The sequence below is a fragment of the Rhincodon typus genome, chromosome 35 (assembly GCF_021869965.1).
Source record: "Rhincodon typus isolate 14 chromosome 35, sRhiTyp1.1, whole genome shotgun sequence".
In the NCBI taxonomy this organism is placed as follows: Eukaryota; Metazoa; Chordata; class Chondrichthyes; order Orectolobiformes; family Rhincodontidae; genus Rhincodon; species Rhincodon typus.
In genome coordinates, this window is record NC_063366.1 from 6,529,084 (window position 1) to 6,549,066 (window position 19,983).

At 44.0% G+C, this 19,983-nt stretch overlaps 2 protein-coding genes across 5 annotated transcripts in view; one reads left to right on the forward strand and one right to left on the reverse strand.

The window, feature by feature from the left end:
* The window catches only part of LOC109924684, a 139,816-nt gene that overhangs the window by 61,657 nt on the left and 58,176 nt on the right, over positions 1-19,983 (forward strand). The window lies entirely within an intron of this gene.
* Positions 7,396-16,908, reverse strand: LOC109915777 (zinc-binding protein A33-like). The gene is given in 5 exon segments (XM_048616868.1): positions 7,396-8,147; positions 9,101-9,255; positions 9,338-9,360; positions 12,293-12,523; positions 16,165-16,908. Coding segments are annotated over 5 exon segments (1,425 nt in total). The 5' UTR covers positions 16,633-16,908; the 3' UTR covers positions 7,396-7,599.

Sequence of the window (19,983 nt, forward strand, 5' to 3'; positions counted from 1 at the left end):
TTTTTTTGGACAGAAATGGTGTGCACGCCAATGGGGAAAAGGCAGGAATTTAGCACTAGGTAACAGCACAGATGCAGATACGTTGGCCCGAATAGCCATAATCATTGTGCAATTCTGATTTCTGACTGGAAGAGGTCAGCATTGGACTGAGAATGAGCGAACACATGGTCTGAGCAAAATTTACCAGGTACTTTAAACTGCCTTATTAAAAATGAAGAGCGGAGCTGGGTAACTCTCTCTCTCCCCTTACCTTGTACTTTTGAACTACCTGCTGGACGGGCAGGAACCTGTGATTTGAATGGAGGTGGGAATCTACACAACTGGCGCAGATCAGAATCTCATCCTCCTCACAGAACAGGATCAGCTTCTCTCCGTGTTCCTCACACTCCTGGTTCACACTCTCCCCATGTCCCTCACAGTCAGAGCGATCCCCCTCCAGCTTCTGGTTCAGATCCAGTTGCCGGGTCTTCTCACAGAGACTGGCCAGCACCCTGTTACTGGTGTAACTTCTCCGGGGTAGAACGAGCTGACATTGCGGGCAGGACACCGCCTGGCGCTGCTTCCCCCAGCATTTTTGAATGCAGGATTTACAGAAATTGTGCTCACAGTGCAACCGCACCGGCTCCACAAACAGAGCCTGGCAGATGGAGCAGGTCAAATCCTCATTCAGGGATAAGAAGTGTTTACTGACGGCCATCTCACTGCCTGCTTCTTTTCCTGGCGCTTACTTTCCCTTCAGTTTCGTTTCTCCCAATTTGTTGTGAAACTCACTTCCTGATCAGACTTCTTAAAGGAACACTGCAGAGTTTGCCTACCCAAAATAGAGATAGGTTTTTATTTGAACGTATGAACCACAAATTCTTGGGCTGGGAGAGACGGTGGATTGAAAATGCAAATCGGGGGAGAGGGCAGGAATTTGAAGAGCATTTGATGTGGGTGCGGACCGCATAGGATGGGCCAAAGGCCAATAAGGTAGTGATGACATTCGACAGCTGGATGAGAAGATAGATTACATAGGAAGGGCTGAAGGGCTCCAACCCTAACCTCACTATCAAACCCATGGACAAGGGAGGCGCAGTTGTAGTATGGTGCACTGACCTTTACATCGCCGAGGCCAGGCGCCAACTCTCTGGCACCTCCTCCTATTGCCCCCTTCATCATGACTCTACCCCTGACCACCAAAACATCATCTCCCAGACCATGCACAACCTCATCACCTCAGGTGACCTCCCACCCACAGCCTCCAACCTCATTGTTCCCCAACCCCACACTGCCCGTTTCTATCTCCTTCCCAAAATCCATAAACCTGACTGCCCTGGTTGACCCATTGTCTCTGCCTGCTCTTGCCCCGCTGAACTTATCTCCACTTATCTCAACTCCGTTTTCTCCTCCCCCCCCGGTCCAGGAACTCCCGACCTACATCCGTGACACCACCCACGCCCTCCACCTCATCCAAAACTTCCGATTCCCTGGTCCTCAACACCTCACCTTCATCATGGATGTCCCGTTCCTATATACTTGCATTCCCCATGCAGATTGCCTAAAGGCCCTCCGCTTCTTCCTGTCCCGCAGGCCCGACCAGTCACCCTCCACTGACACCCTCATCCGCTTAGCCGAACTTGTCCTCACCCTCAACAACTTCTCTTTCAATTCCTCCCACTTCCTACAGACAAAGGGGGTGGCCATGGGTACCCTCATGGGCCCAAACTATGCCTGCCTCTTTGTAGGATACGTGGAACAATCCCTCTTCCAAAGCTACAGTGGCCCTATCCCCCACCCCTTCCTCCGTTATATCAATGACTGTATCGGTGCCGCCTCATGCTCCCACGAGGAGCTCGAACAGTTCATCCACTTCACTGACACCTTCCACCCCAACCTTAAGTTCACCTGGATCACCTCCGATGCCTCTCTCTCCTTCCTGGACCTCTCTGTTTCCACCTCTGGTAACCACCTAGAAACCGATGTCTACTTCAAGCCTACAGACTCCCACAGCTACCTAGAATACACCTTTTCTCACCCACCTTCCTGCAAGAATGCCATCCCCTATTCCCAATTCCTTCGCCTCCACTGCATCTGCTCCGGAGATGAGACATTCCACTCCCAGACATCTCAGATGTCCTCGTTTTTCAAGAACCCCAATTTCCCCTCCAAAGTGATCGAAAATGACCTCGACCGCATCTCTTGCGTTTTCCCCAACTCATCCCTCACACCCCCTCCCCACAATAACAACAAAGACAGAATACCCCTCATCCTCACGTACCACCCCACCAAGCTTCGGATCCAACGCATCATCCTCCGGCACTTCCGCCACCTGCAATCTGACCCCACCACCAAAGACATTTTTCCCTCCCCACCCTTATCTGCTTTCCGGAGGGACCACTCTCTCCGTGACTCCCTTGTCCACTCCACACTCCCCTCCAGCCCCACCACACCCGGCACTTTTCCCTGCAACCGCAGGAAGTGCTACACCTGCCCCCACACCTCCCCCCTCACCCCATCCCAGGCCCCAAGAAGGCCTTCCACATGAAACAGATGTTCACCTGCACATCCGCTAATGTGGTATACTGTATCCGCTGTTCCCATTGTGGCCTCCTCTACATCGGGGAAACCAAGCGGAGGCTTGGAGACCGCTTTGTAGAACACCTACGCTTGGTTCATGACAAACGACTGCACCTCCCAGTCGCGAACCATTTCAACTCCCCCTCCCATTCCTCAGACAACATGTCCATCCTGGGCCTCCTGCAGTGCCACAACGATGCCACTCGAGGCTGCAGGAACAGCAACTCATATTTCACTTGGGAACCCTGCAGCCCAACGGTCAAGCTTCAAAATCTCCCACCCCCAACCTCATCCCAAGATCAGCCCATCTTGTCGTGTACGTCTTTTCTCCCACCTATCCGCTCCTCCCAACTCACTGACTAAACCCACCCCCACCTCCTACCTACCAGCCTCAGCCCCGCCTCCGTGACCTGTCCGTCTTCCCTCAATTGACCAACCCCCATCCCAACTCCCTACCAACACTCACCTTTACTGGCTCCACCCCCACCTCCTTGACCTGTCTGTCTTCTCTCCACCTATCTGCTCCTTTATCCACCACCCTTCCTCCCCCCCCCCCCCCCCTGTTTATTCCAGAGTCCCCTTCCCCTCCCCCATTTCTGAAGAAGGATCCAGACCCGAAATGTCAGCTTTCCTGCTCCTCTGGCCTGGCCTGGCCTGTTGTGTTCATCCTTGTTATCTCAGATTCTCCAGCATCGGCAGTTCCTTCTATCGCCAAAGGGCTAAAATTGTTGATGGTATTTAACAAACTGCATTACCTTGGATGAGTCCTGCAGACAGCACAATTTTTAAAAAACTTGCTATCTCTACAATCCAACAGTTTCGTCTATCATATCCATTGTTTTCTGTACTGGTTGTTTTGTGATACTGTATGAGAGAGAGAAAGTTTCGTTCCAGGGCTGCTGGACTTCACCTCAGACCAGGATCGTGAACAGTGCCAGGAACAGCCCCAGACCAGCCATCAATCGAGGGGTTCCCGATGGTCAGAGGGACGTATGATTTTTTTCCCCCTTTTTATCTTCCACTTATTATTACAACTGTAACCATTGGTTATTTGCCATTATAAATATTATTCTTACTTAATAAACATTCATATTTATGCAAATTGCTGTTGTCCAGCCTCCTCTTAATTATATTTAACCAAACTGAAAAAAACACCGCTTGGATACAGCCTCTGATCCAAGACACTTTTTGGCGACCAGGACTAAGTTTCGGGAAAATATTTAAGAGAAGGGAAAGGCAACCCAAGGCTCTGGCGACCTTCCAAATTCCAGTATGGAATGCGGCAAACTCTGGAATCGGGGTCTGCGGCTAATTTGTTCGCACAATTAGGGCCCCTGCAAGAATGGCTGATGGTCACAATGGGAAAAAGAGAGAAAGGAGGGTTAGTCACACAGGCTGCCTACACAAGTGCTTGCAGGAGGCAGGCTTCCCCAGAAACAAGGACAGTGTACCACAAATAGGATGGATATTGTTAACAGGTTTGCATTCTACATGTGGGGATACTGGAAGAGTGCCAGGCCAGGAACAGGCAGTTTGAAGGCCCACATTGATGGCAGTAGAACAGTGTAACCTTATCGCAATGGAAGCAGTTTAAGACAGCGCAGGAAAGAGCCCGGAGGGCAGAGGAGAAACAGAACCAGATAGTGTGCCATCTGGCGACGGTACAACAGAAAACAGAGCAAAACAGCACAATGGGAAAGTTGAGCCAGTCAAAGTGCACACGTTATTAACCTCACAATAGGACCCCCACCATTGGGATGGAGACATTTGGTATTCATCTGATTCAGAGTATGAATGGACAGATGGGGAAGAGGATGCTCCACCTCCAGAGCTATCTTCAGAGAAGGGACTAACACCACAACCCCTAATAACAAATAAGGTAAAACAGGTAGGAGGACAGAACACACAATATTTGAGAATAATAAGATATTGCTTGGTGTCCAAATTGCAGGATTTGGGGCCATGTTTCAAGCAGAAGCCCCTTGGCCTCTTGGCTGATGTCGTCATGGACTAGGATGCCGCCCATTTTATGCTGAGTACCACAGTGCAGGGAATCTGGGAGCATTAAGTTTGATCCAGAAATTACCATGTTTGGAATTTCACTTACTGGCAAGAATGGACTTCCAAATACTGTTTTGGCACGAGTGAATCTTTAATTCTGGATGATAAGATGGACTCATTGATAATATCCAAGTGATTTTGAGATATTGGAATATCGAAAGTGCAACTCCCAGTGTGTGAGAAGTTTTGGAAAGGTAAATTTGACAAAGGGTAGACTTTTCCTTCATTCAAGGAGGAGGAGAGATGGATGACATAATTACATGCAGGAGTTTATGCCCCACCCCCTTCTCTTTGAATTCGTCATGGATTAATACTAATTAGCCCATTCTGCTTAATGTGGAATAAATAGAGCTTGTTTGACAACTCATTTGCATAATTTCAACATTACAATACAGTGATGGATTAGGCACCCCGAATCCATCAAGCCATTCATCAATAACACATATCAGTGTTGGGAAAGTACTGTGGAAATATTAATTGTAGTGATTGTCAGGAATCTGAAAGCCATTTGGGTACACTTAAGCACGTCATGAAAAAAACGATATTAAGATTCACATGCCTTGGTACTCTAAAACATTTAAAGGGATTCTGGAAAATGATAAAATGCATACACACGCAGTTCAATGGTTCAATATGTAAAAAAGTTGTTAGTAACTTTAAGGGAGCAAACAGAACATTGAACGTGAACAAATTTACATTGAGATATATCAAATATCTAGAATGAATTGTCAAGTAACTTTAAGAAAAAAGGTGGATCGTCTTACAGAAAGAACAAACTATGCTGGACCTGAATCAAACAGAAATGCTTGACTTCTATTTTAAAATATTATAAGGTTATGTTCCTTGGACTATCAAATCTCTACAGATCTCTGGAATCAGATATGATGGTAATAGTTAAATGGCAAAATTGGATGAGATGAAGTAATTCAGGGAGAGACTAATGGCAGAAGACAAAAAAAAATCAGATAATGGGTTGAAGCAGCAATTCAGGTTAAAATATTACAGTAGTGAAAAGAAAGTTTAGATGAGAGCACAAAATTGATAGCTTTCTCTTGATGATGTTTGAGTCCTTGTCTTTTTTATTAAGAAAGATTGAATTGGTGATCAAGCCACTACACGAGGCATCAGGACCATATGTGGAAAGACAAGTAAAACCTCAAAGACCATTTGATAAGATCATGTCAAGAATGCATGACATGGTCTTGGAATACCGATGTAAGTGTGCAAAAGTGAATGTTACTTTGGAGGTAACAAACAAGACAATACAGAAAACATGCACTGAAGAACGGGTCTCGGACATGTACACCTACTTGACAAAAGGATTAGTGTGGCTTGGAAGAGCACAAAAACAAGTTTATATGATAAGACACTGACACCAAATCCACAGAGAAACTGACTTTAAAACAATGTAAATAGTATTAGTGAAAGGGATGTAAAATGATATACAATCAAAATAAGAAGGGTGATTGGCTATTATGTCAACATGTTACAGAAATGAAAGAGTAAGGATTCTGGGAGAAATAGTGATGGACTGAGTGAAAGGGCCCTTCAGATGACACAGAGATACCTCATCTTGAGCATTGGTATGACTAAACCAAGAGGTGAAATTTTAATGTGTTAGGGCAGTTAGTGTTTGTGATAAAGGGCTGAGCTAAGACTTGGGTGGTGAAGAATTCTGTGGACAGAAATTGAGAAAAAAAAACACAAATTAAGGAACCTGGATCTGCAATATACAGAATTTTAGAGCAAATTATGTAAATAGATTAACTGAAAAAAATGTAGACGATATTCTGGTACCTCAATCAGGTGGCACATCTTGTTGGTATACTACGGCTTTGACTGTACATCGGGGTGGTGTGCGTGTGTACAATATATGCAAGGGTTGGTCCCCAAAAGACACTGTGATCATGAATTTTATGATACGTCCTATTGTTGTATTCTTCGTTTTGATGCTAGTTATTTTCATTGTGGTTTTACTCTTCTAGTGTAGGTTACATACTCTCATTAGATGTTCTTGCGCGGCAATCGCTGATTTGCATCTGCATTTGCAATTGTAATATACACTGTCAGATATCATCAGGGGTGGATTGTATCAGATGGGCCAAAGGGCTAAAAGTTAATGATGATATTCAACAGCTGCATGGGAAGATAGACTGTATAGGATGGGCTGAAGGGCTAAAAGTGTTGATGATACTCGACAAGCTGCATGACCTTGGATGAGTCCTGTGATCATACAGGCCACAGACAGCACAATTAAAAAAACTTGTTTTCTGTATGAGCCAGCAGTTTCTTCTAATGTATCTGTTGTTTCCTCCCACAATCCAAAGACGTACTGGTTAGGTGGATCGGCCATGGTAAAAGAAAATTGCCCCATGTTGTGCAGGCGAGGTGGGCTAGCTATGGTCAATATGGGGTTACAGGGATAGAGTAGAGGTCTGGGTGGGATGCTTCAGAGGGTTGGTGCGGACTCGATGGTCTGAATGGCCTCTTTCATCACTGAAGATATTCTGCAAAAAGTTCATTGTATATTTTGGCACTGGAGTTCCTCCAGCAATTTCTGTTTTCCAACTGTGATGATGTTCAGCAATTGGCACAAGATTAGTTTTTTTTTGGGGTGGTGGGCAATGGAGGCAGTGCGATCATGTGTTAGCTTACTGCTCCTTCCAGATCACAAGCAGTACTAGAAAAATACTTTGTGCTGGACTTCGTTGTTCTGTCTTACAGTTAGTTCTTGAGATTTCATTACCCAGGGAGCCCCAGAGAGACAGTGATAAATTTGATTTGATTTGATTTATTACTGTGTGACAATCTGAGGTACACTGAAAAGTGTTGTCTTATGTGCTTCACAAGCAGATTATACTACACAAGTGCAGGCTACAGCTGCTAAGGAAGTGCAGAGAGAGATCAACATTAGAGCAGGATATTGTCACAAAAAGATTAATATCAATCCCTCAATGTCTATCATGCCAGGTTTGAGATCTATGGTTTACCATGACACAGTTTAAGAGGAGCAATATTTCTAACTTCATGGTAGGATCCAGCACAGAAAAAAGCAAAGAGTTTCTCGGTGAATGTGTCAGAGTATGTGTAGAGAACGGACATATCATCAGCATTGTAAAAGGTCACCAGTCCTCCTTCATAGTCCAGGTAAACTCCAATGGTTCCAGGCTTCACATTCAGAGTCAGGGGAATTACTGAGTGCTGTCTGGCTCTGTATCCATTCCCATTTGTCAACCCCACAACCCAGTACCCATCTTTAGGTTGCAGGTTTATCTTTCCCTTCCTATTTGCTGACTCTCTGGTCACACCAATGTCCCACTCAGTCTTGTTGCTAACATCCACCTCCCAGTAGTGCTTCCCTGATGTGAATCCCTGTGACCCCAGGACATATGGATATTGATCAAATCTCTCTGAGTTATCAGGCAGCTGCAGGTTTTTTCTAGGACTGATTGTCACACTGGTCAAATCCTTAGACAGGATGAGGCTACGGTGAGCTGTGCCTGGATTCATGGTCAGTGAAACTGGAACTGAAAGAAAATAGAAATCATGTCAAATATTTTATAGAGAGGAAGGCAGACAGACACGAGTTAATATTTCTTGCCTTCATGCCTGGACTCAGCACCCAGCTCAGAATTTTTGCATTAGAAATATTGCAGAGTGAATTAGATATGCAGGTATATATAATTCCCGGACTCCAGTCTGTTCTGAGCAGTGGACAGATACAATAGCAACTAGCATAGAGACTGCTGGAGAAATGCAGCCAGCCTCACAACTTCTGTGCAAAGAGAAGCAACATTAACATTTTGAATCTGGCTCCTCTTCTTTTGGTTACTATTATAGGCTGGGTACAATGTGCAGTTCAAGTTATTACAGAATCATTAGTGTGGAAATTTGATCCATTGAGTCTGCACTGATCCACAGAAGAGCATCCCAATCCGACTCAGCCTCCCACCCTAGTCCCATAACCCCGCATTTACCTTGAATAACCCACCTAGCCTGGACACTATGGGAAATTTAGCATGGCCCATCCACCCAATCCAACCTGCACACCTTTGGACTGTGGGAAGAAACTAGAGCACTCAGCAGAGAACAACATAGACACAGGGACAATGTGCAAAATCCACACAGTCACCCGAGAGTGGAATCGAACCCAGGTCCCTGGCACTGTGAGGAGGCAGTGCTAACCACTGAGCCACCGTACCATTATTCTCAGACTTCAAATTGCAAATCGATCAGCAAATACAGGATCCCAATCTTGAATCCTAGCTGACTGTTTGAATATCAAATAAAATGTTCTGATGCTGTCGTGTTTGAATCACTCAATCAGTGGTTCCACTTGAAGAAGAAATCCCTAAGAAGAAATCCAAGAAGCTACCCCAGCAAACTGTACCCACTACAGGCAACACTTTCAGGAGAAGGAGGGGATGGAAGAGAGCAAAAAACTCCACAGAGAGTGGATACGAAGTTGTGAATTTCTTACATGGAGAGATGATCTGCCTCAATTCCTTCCACACTGAGTAAAGTAATGGGCCGTGATATCTTCTGTAATTCCTTCTTGGAAATATCAGTATTTCATTATCTTCATTGCTCCATGAAATGTCCTCTTCATCCTCTTCCTTCTCTTTGTGCAAGTATCTGTTTAAATAGAATTGATTTTGTCGCACAACAACCAATTGATCACAGTGTAAAAATGTGTATACACATAAATACTACTCACCTTTATCTTAATCTTTTCAGTTCCTGCAGGACAATGAAATATCAGAAATGGTTTAATCAGTACACAATGCTGTCTTGATTTTACATTTTAACACATTCAATAATCAGTGGTTTTAGTAAAACGTGAAACTGTGCTCGTAGCATTTTCACTAGTGATGTGATAGCAGACCAGTTACTGCTCCCTATCTCCACCCCTTACGCCTCAAATGCACCTGTCAAGATTTCATGGTCTTTGCTCCACTGCTCATTCACTCATTTTCATTTTGATCTCAATTTTCTCTATTTTTGGTCTTCACTTTCTGAGAACTTCAGAGCAGCCCTAAGCTGGGACAAATCATTCCACATTCTCAGCCTCAGCATCCCCCTGACACAGAGATTGTGTCTGTGAATCTTGTGTTCCAAATCCTATTCACCCAGGCAATTATGGGATAGGACGTACTTGTATACACATCAGAATTAGGTTCACCCACTGTGATTCCCGCACAGTTAAATAATCTCCTATTGCTCCATCTTTGAATGGGCATCACCTATCAGGTTCAAACATGTCACTATTCCCAGGACAAACAAGAAGTGGGAAGGAGAAACTAAGGGACGGATAGCAAAGCCCTCAATGGGGCAACCTCAGTACTAGAGCCTGTGGGAGATATTTAGACGGTGAGGATGTTATTGGGGGAAGGAAGCCATTCCTCCATCTAGTCAGACTAACAAGCATTCCCCATCTTGCATCATTTGGTCAGTTTCTCTCCTAATTCTATCCATTAGCTCATTCCATTTGTTCATGACTGTTGAATTAGATAATATTCTTGATGTCAGTCCCATATCGAGATTGCCTTCTCTAACAATTAAATTTTAATATTGGGTTGCATTCTCTGTCCTGTTCAACATCATGTCTCAATAAAACCTCTCTTCTCCCTCTGAGACATACACACACAGTGGAGTTTATGTTGACTTTGTGTAATTATGTAACGCAGATGGTATTGGTTCACTCAACCCCATAAATACTATCCCATTCTTGTTGATTTTGAGTTCAATGTAGAATCACAGAATCTCTACAGTGTGGAAGTAGGCCTTTCAGCCCATCAAGTCTGCACTGACCCTCTGAAGAGGGTCCCACCCAGACCCACTCCCCTACCCCATGCATGTAACCCTATATTTCTCATACCTAATTCACCTAGCTTGCACATCCCTGGACACTATGTGCAATTTAGCATGGCCAATCCCCCTAACCTGCACATATTTCGACTGTGGGAGAACACCAGAGCACCCGGAGGAAACACAGACAGACATGAGGAGAATATGCAAACTCCGCACAGACAATCAACTGAGGCTGGAATCAAACCAGGGTTGATGGCACTGTGAGATATCAGTGCTAACCACTGAGCCACCGTGCTGCCCTATTGCAGTGGGTGTATGCAGCGAGACTGAGCTGATGTCTGACCAGTTACACTATCAGCCAAAATCAATACTCTCTTCTTTCCGCAGTGAAATGTATAGGTCTGTCCAGTCTTTCCTAAAGGTTAAGACCCTAACACCATGGATTCACCCCTCTGTTTTTCACTTCATTACCTTACTTCTCAGTGACGACAGCCCAATGCATAAATGGCCCCAGTCTTCAGGTCTGGGTCGAAATCCCTATTTCCGATTAAGATTACCTACTTAACTTCCCAGGAATTTCAGGTCCAGACTTCCAATCTGAGACCCTTCCTAACAGATACAGTCTGGAAATCTGTGCAAGCACATCGGGGTGACGAGCTGTAATTGCAGAGTGTGGGACCTCCTAGATGCCAGTGTGATCCAGGCCAAGCACATCTGCAGCAAATGCCTGAGAAGCTTTGGCTCAGAGTTTATGAGCAAGAGGGTGAGCTTCAGACACTTCAAAACCTCAGGGAGTGGGGAGGTTACCACTGGAGGTGCAAGTAGTTTATCCTCGAACTCCACAATAATAATCGGTCCATCTAACTACTCCACAATAGAAGCCAATTGTAGCTGCTGATTATTTATCTTTACTTTTGGAAACAGAACCTACTAGCAAGTCACTAGCCTACAGCAATAATGGAATGAGTTTACTTTCATCTTTTAAGTATTTTTTATTCTCGTTATCCACTTTTAATCATTGCATCTGCATGTTAGAGTTATAGAGTCATAGAGCTGTACAGCATGAAAACAGCATGAAAACAGACCCTTCAGTCCAACTCATTCATGCTGACCAGATTTTCTGAATTAATCTAGTCCCATTTTCCCGTAGTTGGCACATATCCCTCTAAACCATTCCTATACATATACTCATTCAGATGCCTTTTAAATGTTGTAATTGTATAGCTTCCACCACTTCCTCTGGCATACGCACACCACCTTCTGCATGAATAAGATTCTTTAGGTCCCTTATTATTCTTTCCCCTTCACCTTAAACCTACACCCTCTAGTTTTGGAATCCCCTACTCCAGGGAAAAGACCTTGGCTGTTCACCCAATCCATGCCACTCATGATTTGATGAGACTGTACAAGGTCACGTCTCAGCCTCCAACGCTCCAGGGAAATTAGCCCCAGCCTATTCAGCCCCTCCCTATAGCTCAAACCCTCCAACCCTGGTAACATCCTTGTATATCTTTTCTGAACACTTTCAAGTTTCACAACATCCTTCTTATAGCAGAGACACCAGAATTATTATCACTGAAAAACTTTGTCACAATTTACTGAGTAACTTTCAGAAACAGTCGTGTAACAAATTAACATTTGATCGTGCTGAAAGCTAAAGCGTTGTTTCTGATTAGTTGTGTTTGTACTCAAAATTAAAACTAAACAAGTGCTCAACAACCTCCATAAATTCAGAATTCAAAGACCAAACTGTGGATTTGTCTGCTGTGGTCTTAATTGCTGTAATGCAGTTTGCATCCTAAGTATAAAGTATTGTTTACAATTACACCAACAGTTCCAACACGGTGTTATAAAAAGTCACCTTGAGAAAAGAGATGCTGTCTTGCTGCTCAACATGTGTACCAAGCTTCACTATATTCCCCTCAAGGGATGTTACCTCTTCCTCAATTCTTTTCAGATTCTCTTCTATTGGTTGCAGATCTTCCTCCTTCAGTCTCCTCAGTTCTTCAATTAAGCCCTCTTTGTCTTCAAGATATCGATGGATTTTGGCAAATTGTGCAGAGATGTCTTGCTCCAGGGATGATATGAATTCCTAAGGTAGTGAAAAAGATTGTTTAAACAGTGGGTTGCTAAAGGGTAACAGTAATTATAGGAAGCAAAAGTAATACTCATATTCAATTCGGAAATCTCCCTCTCCTGCTGCTGCTTTAATTCTCTTTCGATTTTTTCTCTAGCCTTCATGGAATTTAAGATTGATTTCAATGGGTCCTAAAAATGAATTAAACCATACAATGATCCATTGCAATATTTACTGTAATATATTGTATCAGAAACTGTGAGGACATTATCAGGGAATGTGTCATGTGGCACTAGTGTTGTGTAAAAGGCAGAACAAGAAGAATTTGACCAGACCAGACAAGGCTTGAAACTAACAATAGCTTTATGGTATATAAAGTTATATGAATGAATTTGATAGGGTAGACAGTGTTAATTGTATGTCTGTGTTGGATATTAGGTACAGTCTAAATATGTGGCAGTTGTGTGGAGTCGTAATACATAATGCTGTAAATAAGATTCAAACTGAGCAAGGACTCTCTCTAGTTTAATCCTTCACAAATTGTATTGTTTTACTGGATTGTGCTACAGTACCTTGTATTCCTCACTCTGTATAACTTTGTATTCCTTACTGTGTCTAAGCACCCTATGATCTGTATGTCCTTGTTTGCTATGATCTGCCTGTACTACTCGCAAACAAAGCTTTTCATTGTACTTAGGTATATGCAACTACAATAAATCAAATCAAATCAAACCACGTCAGTACTTAAGGGTGAGCTAGATACAAAAGCTGGATATTAAGATGAAAATTACACTCCAATGTTGCTGTATTCTGAACCATATGTCCAATGGAAGAATGAAATGGATAAGGGGACCAATGAGAAAACAAGGTATGGCCTTATGGCATTATGTTTTCTTACCAGAAAGAAAAGAAAGTATTTTGTGAGCTAGAAAAATGGATGTGGTTGAAGGCTTGGACCTTCTTTTTGGAGTCTTGGATGGCATTTACAAAAAAAGATCATTTGTTGAATATTTACGATATATAGCCAGACTCTGGTAGAGTTTGGAAGACTGCTAACCATCCCAAGGTGGACAATATCATGGATTTTAAGGTATTGCAACAAAGTTGACAGGGTTCAATTGGATATCCCCAGATCATTACAAGATTTTAAATGATTGGATTGTGATGAATCAACTTATGGGTAGGCTTCTGGTTCTAACTGGTGCTTGGTTCTCAGAGAGAGGTGTACTAGGAGTGCAGAAAGCTCAAAGCAATTAGAAAATAATGGCATGTGGACCTTTACTGCAAGGGGATTGCAGTATCATGTCCAAGAATAAAGAATATTTGCTATAATTGTCCAAGGCCTTGTACACTACAGATTGAATATTCTATGCAGTTTTTTGTTCTCCAAATCAAATGAAACATATTTTATGGAGACATATATCAAAGATTCTCCAAATCAGGCTCTGGAATAAAATGGGTAATCTTTGAAATCCTGAGTAAATTGCATGTATATTTGGAATATCATTTTGAAAGGGGGAACAAAATAACAGTGTACAATTTAAATGGAGAAAAACTACACCATGCTGCAACACAAAAGGACTCGTGGGTATTTGTGTACAAATTAATCGCTTGCTTCATTGATGATTAGTTCTGACGTAAGTAGTCGTTTTCGCAAATGTATTGACTGCTTAAAATCAGGTGTTTCCGTATTTTCATCTTCTGTACGTTTCTCAAACCACAAGTTCCTTTACTGTTTCCTGTACTGCTCTGAAACAGTTGACAGGATTTTGCAAAATCAATACAGCCTACATCAATACACTGGACAGGAAGCAACAGGAACAGACAGAGTGTCAGAGTGTACAAACAACAGAAGAAGCAGCAAATGATAGTATAAGGTAGCGGTGGAGGTTAGATAGACCTTAGGTTTCGGATAAAAGTTTGGCACAACATCGTGGGCCGAAGGGCCTGTACTGTGCTGTACTGTTCTATGTTCTATGTTCTAAAACACAAAAAGCTAACATACAGGTGCAGCAAGTAATCAGGAAGTCTAATCAAATATTGGCCCTTATTTTGAGAAGGTTGAAATGTAATGGTAGAGAAGTCTTATTGCACGTGTACAAGGTGCTGGTATTGTGAGCAGTTTTGGTTCCCTTATTTTTGGAAAGATACTATTTCATAGCAGGCAGTTTGGAGGAGTTTCACTTGGATGATCCCCCGGTATGGAGGGATTTTCGAATGAGCAAAGGCTAAACAGGTTGGGAATCAACTTAACTGGAGTTTAGAAGAATGAACGGTGATCTCATTGAAAAGTATAGGATTCCTAAAGGGCTTGACAGGGTAAATGCTGAGACAATGTTTCCCTTCCTGGGAGAGTTTAGCACCAGAAGGGAATAGTCTCAGAATTAAGGGGTGCCAATTTAAGTCTGAGATAAAGAGGAATTTCTTTGGAACTCCTTGCCACAGAGAACTGTGGGTCAGAGTCCTTGTGTATATTTAAGGCTGAGATAGATAATTGATCAGTAGAGCAATTATGTATGATAAAGGGCAAGAGTAAGGAGTATCAGATCAGCTGTGATTTTATTGCGTGGTGGAGCAGGGTCGAGGGGCTGAATGGCCTACTTCTGTTCCTATTTCTTATAGTCTTATGGTCAAATACAGTTGGTTCCCCAATCGACAGCAATAAATGCAGCCTGTACTGAAACAAACTCCAACTTGAAGTTGTATTAAGATTATGTTAATTTAAAACTAGGCTGTGACACATTAGTTTCCAATAGTGTGACACAGTAAACAAGTTATCTCAGAGTTCTCACCGTCAAACATCAGTATCAGATTAAAAAACAGCAAGGCTGAAATAAATTCATTCATTTATTTCAAACGGTTCCAGATATTTTCGCATCAACCTGTTCAGTGATGTTATTACACACGTGAACCTGCGCTTCCGGTCGCAGAGGTAGGGTCACTGCCATTGTGCCGTAAGACCCTCTGTCAAACAGCAATAATTAGGAATCTAGGAACAGGATTAGGCCATTCAGCTTCTCAAGCCTGTCCCACCATTCAATGAAATCATATCTGATCTGTGGCCTAACTCCACATATATGCCTTTGGCCCATATCCCATAGAAGCTTTGCTTAATTTAAAAAATTCTCTATCTCAGAATTAAAATTAATAACTGCCATTTGTAACACACTTTACAGGGCAGTGTAGGTAGAGTCCATTTGGCCCATTGAGTCTACACGAACCCTCCAAAGAGCATCTCACCCTATCCGCATATATACACCATGGCTAATCCACCTAACCCGCAGATCCCTGAACACTATGGGCAATTCAGCGTGGCCGGTCCACTTAACCTAGACATCTTTGGAAGGAGGGAGGAAACCCACACATACACGGGGAGAACGTGCAAACTCCACACAACCAGTCCCCAGGGTTAGAATCGACCTGGGCCCCTGGCGCTGTGAGGCAGCGGTGCTAACCACTGAGCCACCGGGAAGAGAGTTCCAAACAATGACCACCCTTTGTGTGTAGAAGTGCTTTCTAACATCTCTCCTGAATGGTCTGTCCCTAAGTCGCAGAGTATGCTCCCTAGTTCGAGAATCCCAACTAGTGAAAGTCGTTCGTCTTTGCCCACACTGTCCAATAAACAGTGAGATGGGTTAATTCACTCTCTCCCTTACCTTATACTTTCGAACAGACTTCTCCAAGGGCAGGAACCTGTGATCGGAATGTGGGGGAGAATCCACACAATTGACACAGACCAGAATCTCATCGTCCTCACAGAACAGCACCAGCTTCTGCCCGTGTTCCTGACAGAGGGATTGGTCCCTCTCCCTGTCCTGGTTCAGCTTCTCCCCTTGTTCCTCACGGCCAGGCAGCTCCGCGTCCAGCTTCAGCTTCGATTCGAGCTGTCGAGCTGACTCGCAGAGATTGGACAGGGTCCTGTTACTGGTGTAACCTCTCCTGTAGAGAACCACGCGGCATTGTGGACAGGACACCACCCGACGATGTTTCCCCCAAATCTTCAGGATGCAGGATTTACAAAAGTTGTGACAACAGTCCAGCTTCACGGGCTCCACAAATAGAGACAGGCAGAGGGAGCAGGTTAAATCCTTGCTCGGTGGTAAGATCGGTTTACGAGCGGCCATCTCACAGGCAGTTCTGCAGTTCTGTCTCTGCGCCACATTCAGTTTCGTTTCTTTCAGCTTGTTTTGGACCACGCATCGCGATCTGGCTTTTCTCAGTGGTTAGGTTTTAATTCTCCAGAGGGAAGAAAGGTGTGTCTGGTCGCTAGACAGGCATGAAGAAAGAATGGAATTTCCCCCATCGGATGTTTAAAACTAGGAGCGAGTTTGTCTTAAGGTGTTTATATCTGCAAATGGCATGAATCAATTCTACTCACAGGATTCCACTCATTATCTCAGCCCAGGGCTCGCCCTTTCCATCCACTTCCTTTTTCCCCCCACTTTTCTCATTCTTCTCTTTTTAATTTTTCAAAAACTTGCTTTCTAATTTATCTTGCGGACAGAGTGGCGATGATGATATTGGAGCCAGTCACGGATGGGGATCAGCGTGGAGCAATTGCAGGCTATCGAGGGACTGTAATGTTATTTCCCTTAACTTACACAAAGAACTGTAATGTAGAACTTCTAGCTTTCTTTCTTTATTTCTCTCTTTTTGTAGCTAAGATTTGTCTTTTTTTCAATTTCAAAAATATATTTTATTCATAAATAAATGTACAGCCACAAATGCAGTTTGGTTATGTACAGTAGCATGTCAAGGAAACAAAAATTGTAGATTGACTCTGTCCAAACTAACCAGAGGATAAGGTGGGAGGAGGGAATGAGGAGCAAACAATAGGTAGGGATAGAGCCCAAAGACAGAGAAGAACAGTTGGACAGACAAAGGAGTCAATAACAATCCGGCTGGGAGGGTGAATAGCTATTACTGGAAACTCTGCCACTTCTGCCACCTGCAATCTGACCCCACTATCAAGGACATTATTCCCTCCCCACCCTTATCTGCCTTCCGGAGGGACAGCTCGCTCCGTGACTCCCTTGTCTGCTCCACACTCCCCACCAACCCCACCACACCCGGCACTTTTCCCTGCAACTGCAGGAAGTGCTACACCTGCCCCGACACCTCCCCACTCACCTCCACCCAAGACCCCAAGAAAACCTTCCACATTAACCAGATGTTCACCTGCACATCCGCTAATGTGGTCTACTATATCCGCTGTTCCCGATGTGGCCTCCTCTACATCGGGGAAACCAAGCGGAGGCTTGGAGACTGCTTTGCAGAACACCTACGCTTGGTTCGTGACAAACGACTGCACCTCCCAATCGCGAAACACTTCAACTTCCCCTCCCATTCCTCAGATGACATGTCCATCCTGGGCCTCCTCCAGTGCCACAACGATGCCACCTGAAGGTTGCAGGAACAGCACCTCATATTTTGCTTGGGAACCCTGCAGCCCAATGGTATCAATGTGGACTTCACAAGCTTCAAAATCTCCCAACCCCCAATCTCATCCCAAAACCAGCCCAGCTCGTCCCCGCCTCCCTGACCTGTCTGTCCTTCCTCCCTCCTATCCCCTCCTCCCACCTCAACCCCCACCCCCACCTCCTACTTACCAGCCTCGTACCCGCCTCCTTGACCTGACCGTCTTCCCCTGACTGACCAACCCCCATCCTAACTCCCCACCTACACTCATTCTGGCTCCATCCCCGCCTCCCTGGCCTCCGTCTTTTCTCCCACCTATCCGCTCCTCCCACCTCAACTCCCACCTCCTACCTACAGGCCTCAGCCCCGCCTCCTTGACCTGTCCGTCTTCCCTTGACTGACAAACCCCCTCCCTAACTCCCCACGTCCACTCACCTTTACTGGCTCCAACCCTGCCTCCTTGACCTGTCCGTCTCCTCTCCACCTATCTGCTCCTTTATCCACCTTTCATCCGCCTCCCCCTCTCTATTTATTTCAGAATCCCCTTCCAATTTGCAAACTCTCTGACCACGCCCACATTCCACTCAGTCTTGTCCCCAACTTCCACTTCCCAGTAATGTTTCCCCGAGGTAAATCCCTGTGACCCCAGTGCACACAACGCCACGTCAAATCTCTCCGGATTGTCAGGAAGTTGTAATGCTGTGTCACTGTGTCTCATGCCTCAGGGAAGATGAGGGTACAATGCACTGCCTTTGGCTCCAGGGTCAGTGAGGCTGGGGCTGCAAGAAAATTAAAAACGCAAAATATTTTATCAGAATATAATATCAGATGTCTGTAAAAGTGGGCACACAGAAACAGAAAATAGCAGCAGGAATAGGCCATTCAGCCCATCAAGTCTGCTCCACTATTCATTATGATCATAACTGATCATCCAACTCAATAACCTGTTCATGCTTTTGCCAACATCCTTCAACCCCAAAAGCTTAATCCAACTCCTTCTTGAAATCATACAATGTATTGGCCTCAGCTACTTTCTGCGGTAGCAATTTCCACAGGCTCACCAAAATAAAAAGAAGAAATGCAGATGCTAGGAAATCAGAAACAAAAACAGAAATTGCTGGAGAAACTCAGCAGGCCGGCAGCACTTGTGAAGAAAAAGCAGAGTCAACATTTTGAATCTGGTGACCCTTCTTTAGAACATGGACTCACCGCTCTCTGAATGAAGAAATTTCTCCTTGTATCAGGTCATAATTTGTCTACCCTGTATCCTTAGACTGTGACTTCTGGTTCTGGACTCCCCCCTCAGCAGGATCAGCCTTACTGTATTTATCCTGTTTAGCCCTGTTAGGATTTTATAGGTTTCTATAAGATGTCTACTATTTCTTCTGAACTCCGGCTATTCAACCTGATATATCATAATTCATGTCCATCAATAATTATTCATGATTATATCACTGCTCATGATGGCATATAATGCTAACTACAAACTTATGTGTGCTAAACACCCAATTCAAATTGACTCAGAAGCGCATTACCTCAGGTTACAACCCACTTAAAGGTGCAGTTATGTTTCACACAAAAGTGCAGTCATGCATAACACGCTATGTACACTGCTCCATTTAACAAGGCCAACATTCCACTCAAAGCTGCAGTCATGCGTTACAGCTAACAAAACTGCATAAATACCACAGGATAAAACATTTTTACACTTTCACACCAAAAGTAGTGTTTTTCATATTAAAGCCTAATCTTGAATAGATGTGATCCCCAACCCCTTACTCTAAACCCCTCTCTAGCCAACATGGCTCCAAGAATCATTCAAAGATGATAATTGGATTAGCCCTCTTCTTTACAATTAAAATGCTACTTCCTCGCAGGCTTTCTTGTACTAGACTATGCATATTATTATCTGTAGGTGGCAGAATTTACCTTGCTCCAAGTTTTTATTCAATACCATGTATATAAGCAACCTTTAACCTACTAATAAAATGAAAAGCGCTCTGTCCAGAACTGCATGACTTTGAATGAATGAGGGTATGACTGAAACTGACAGCGCT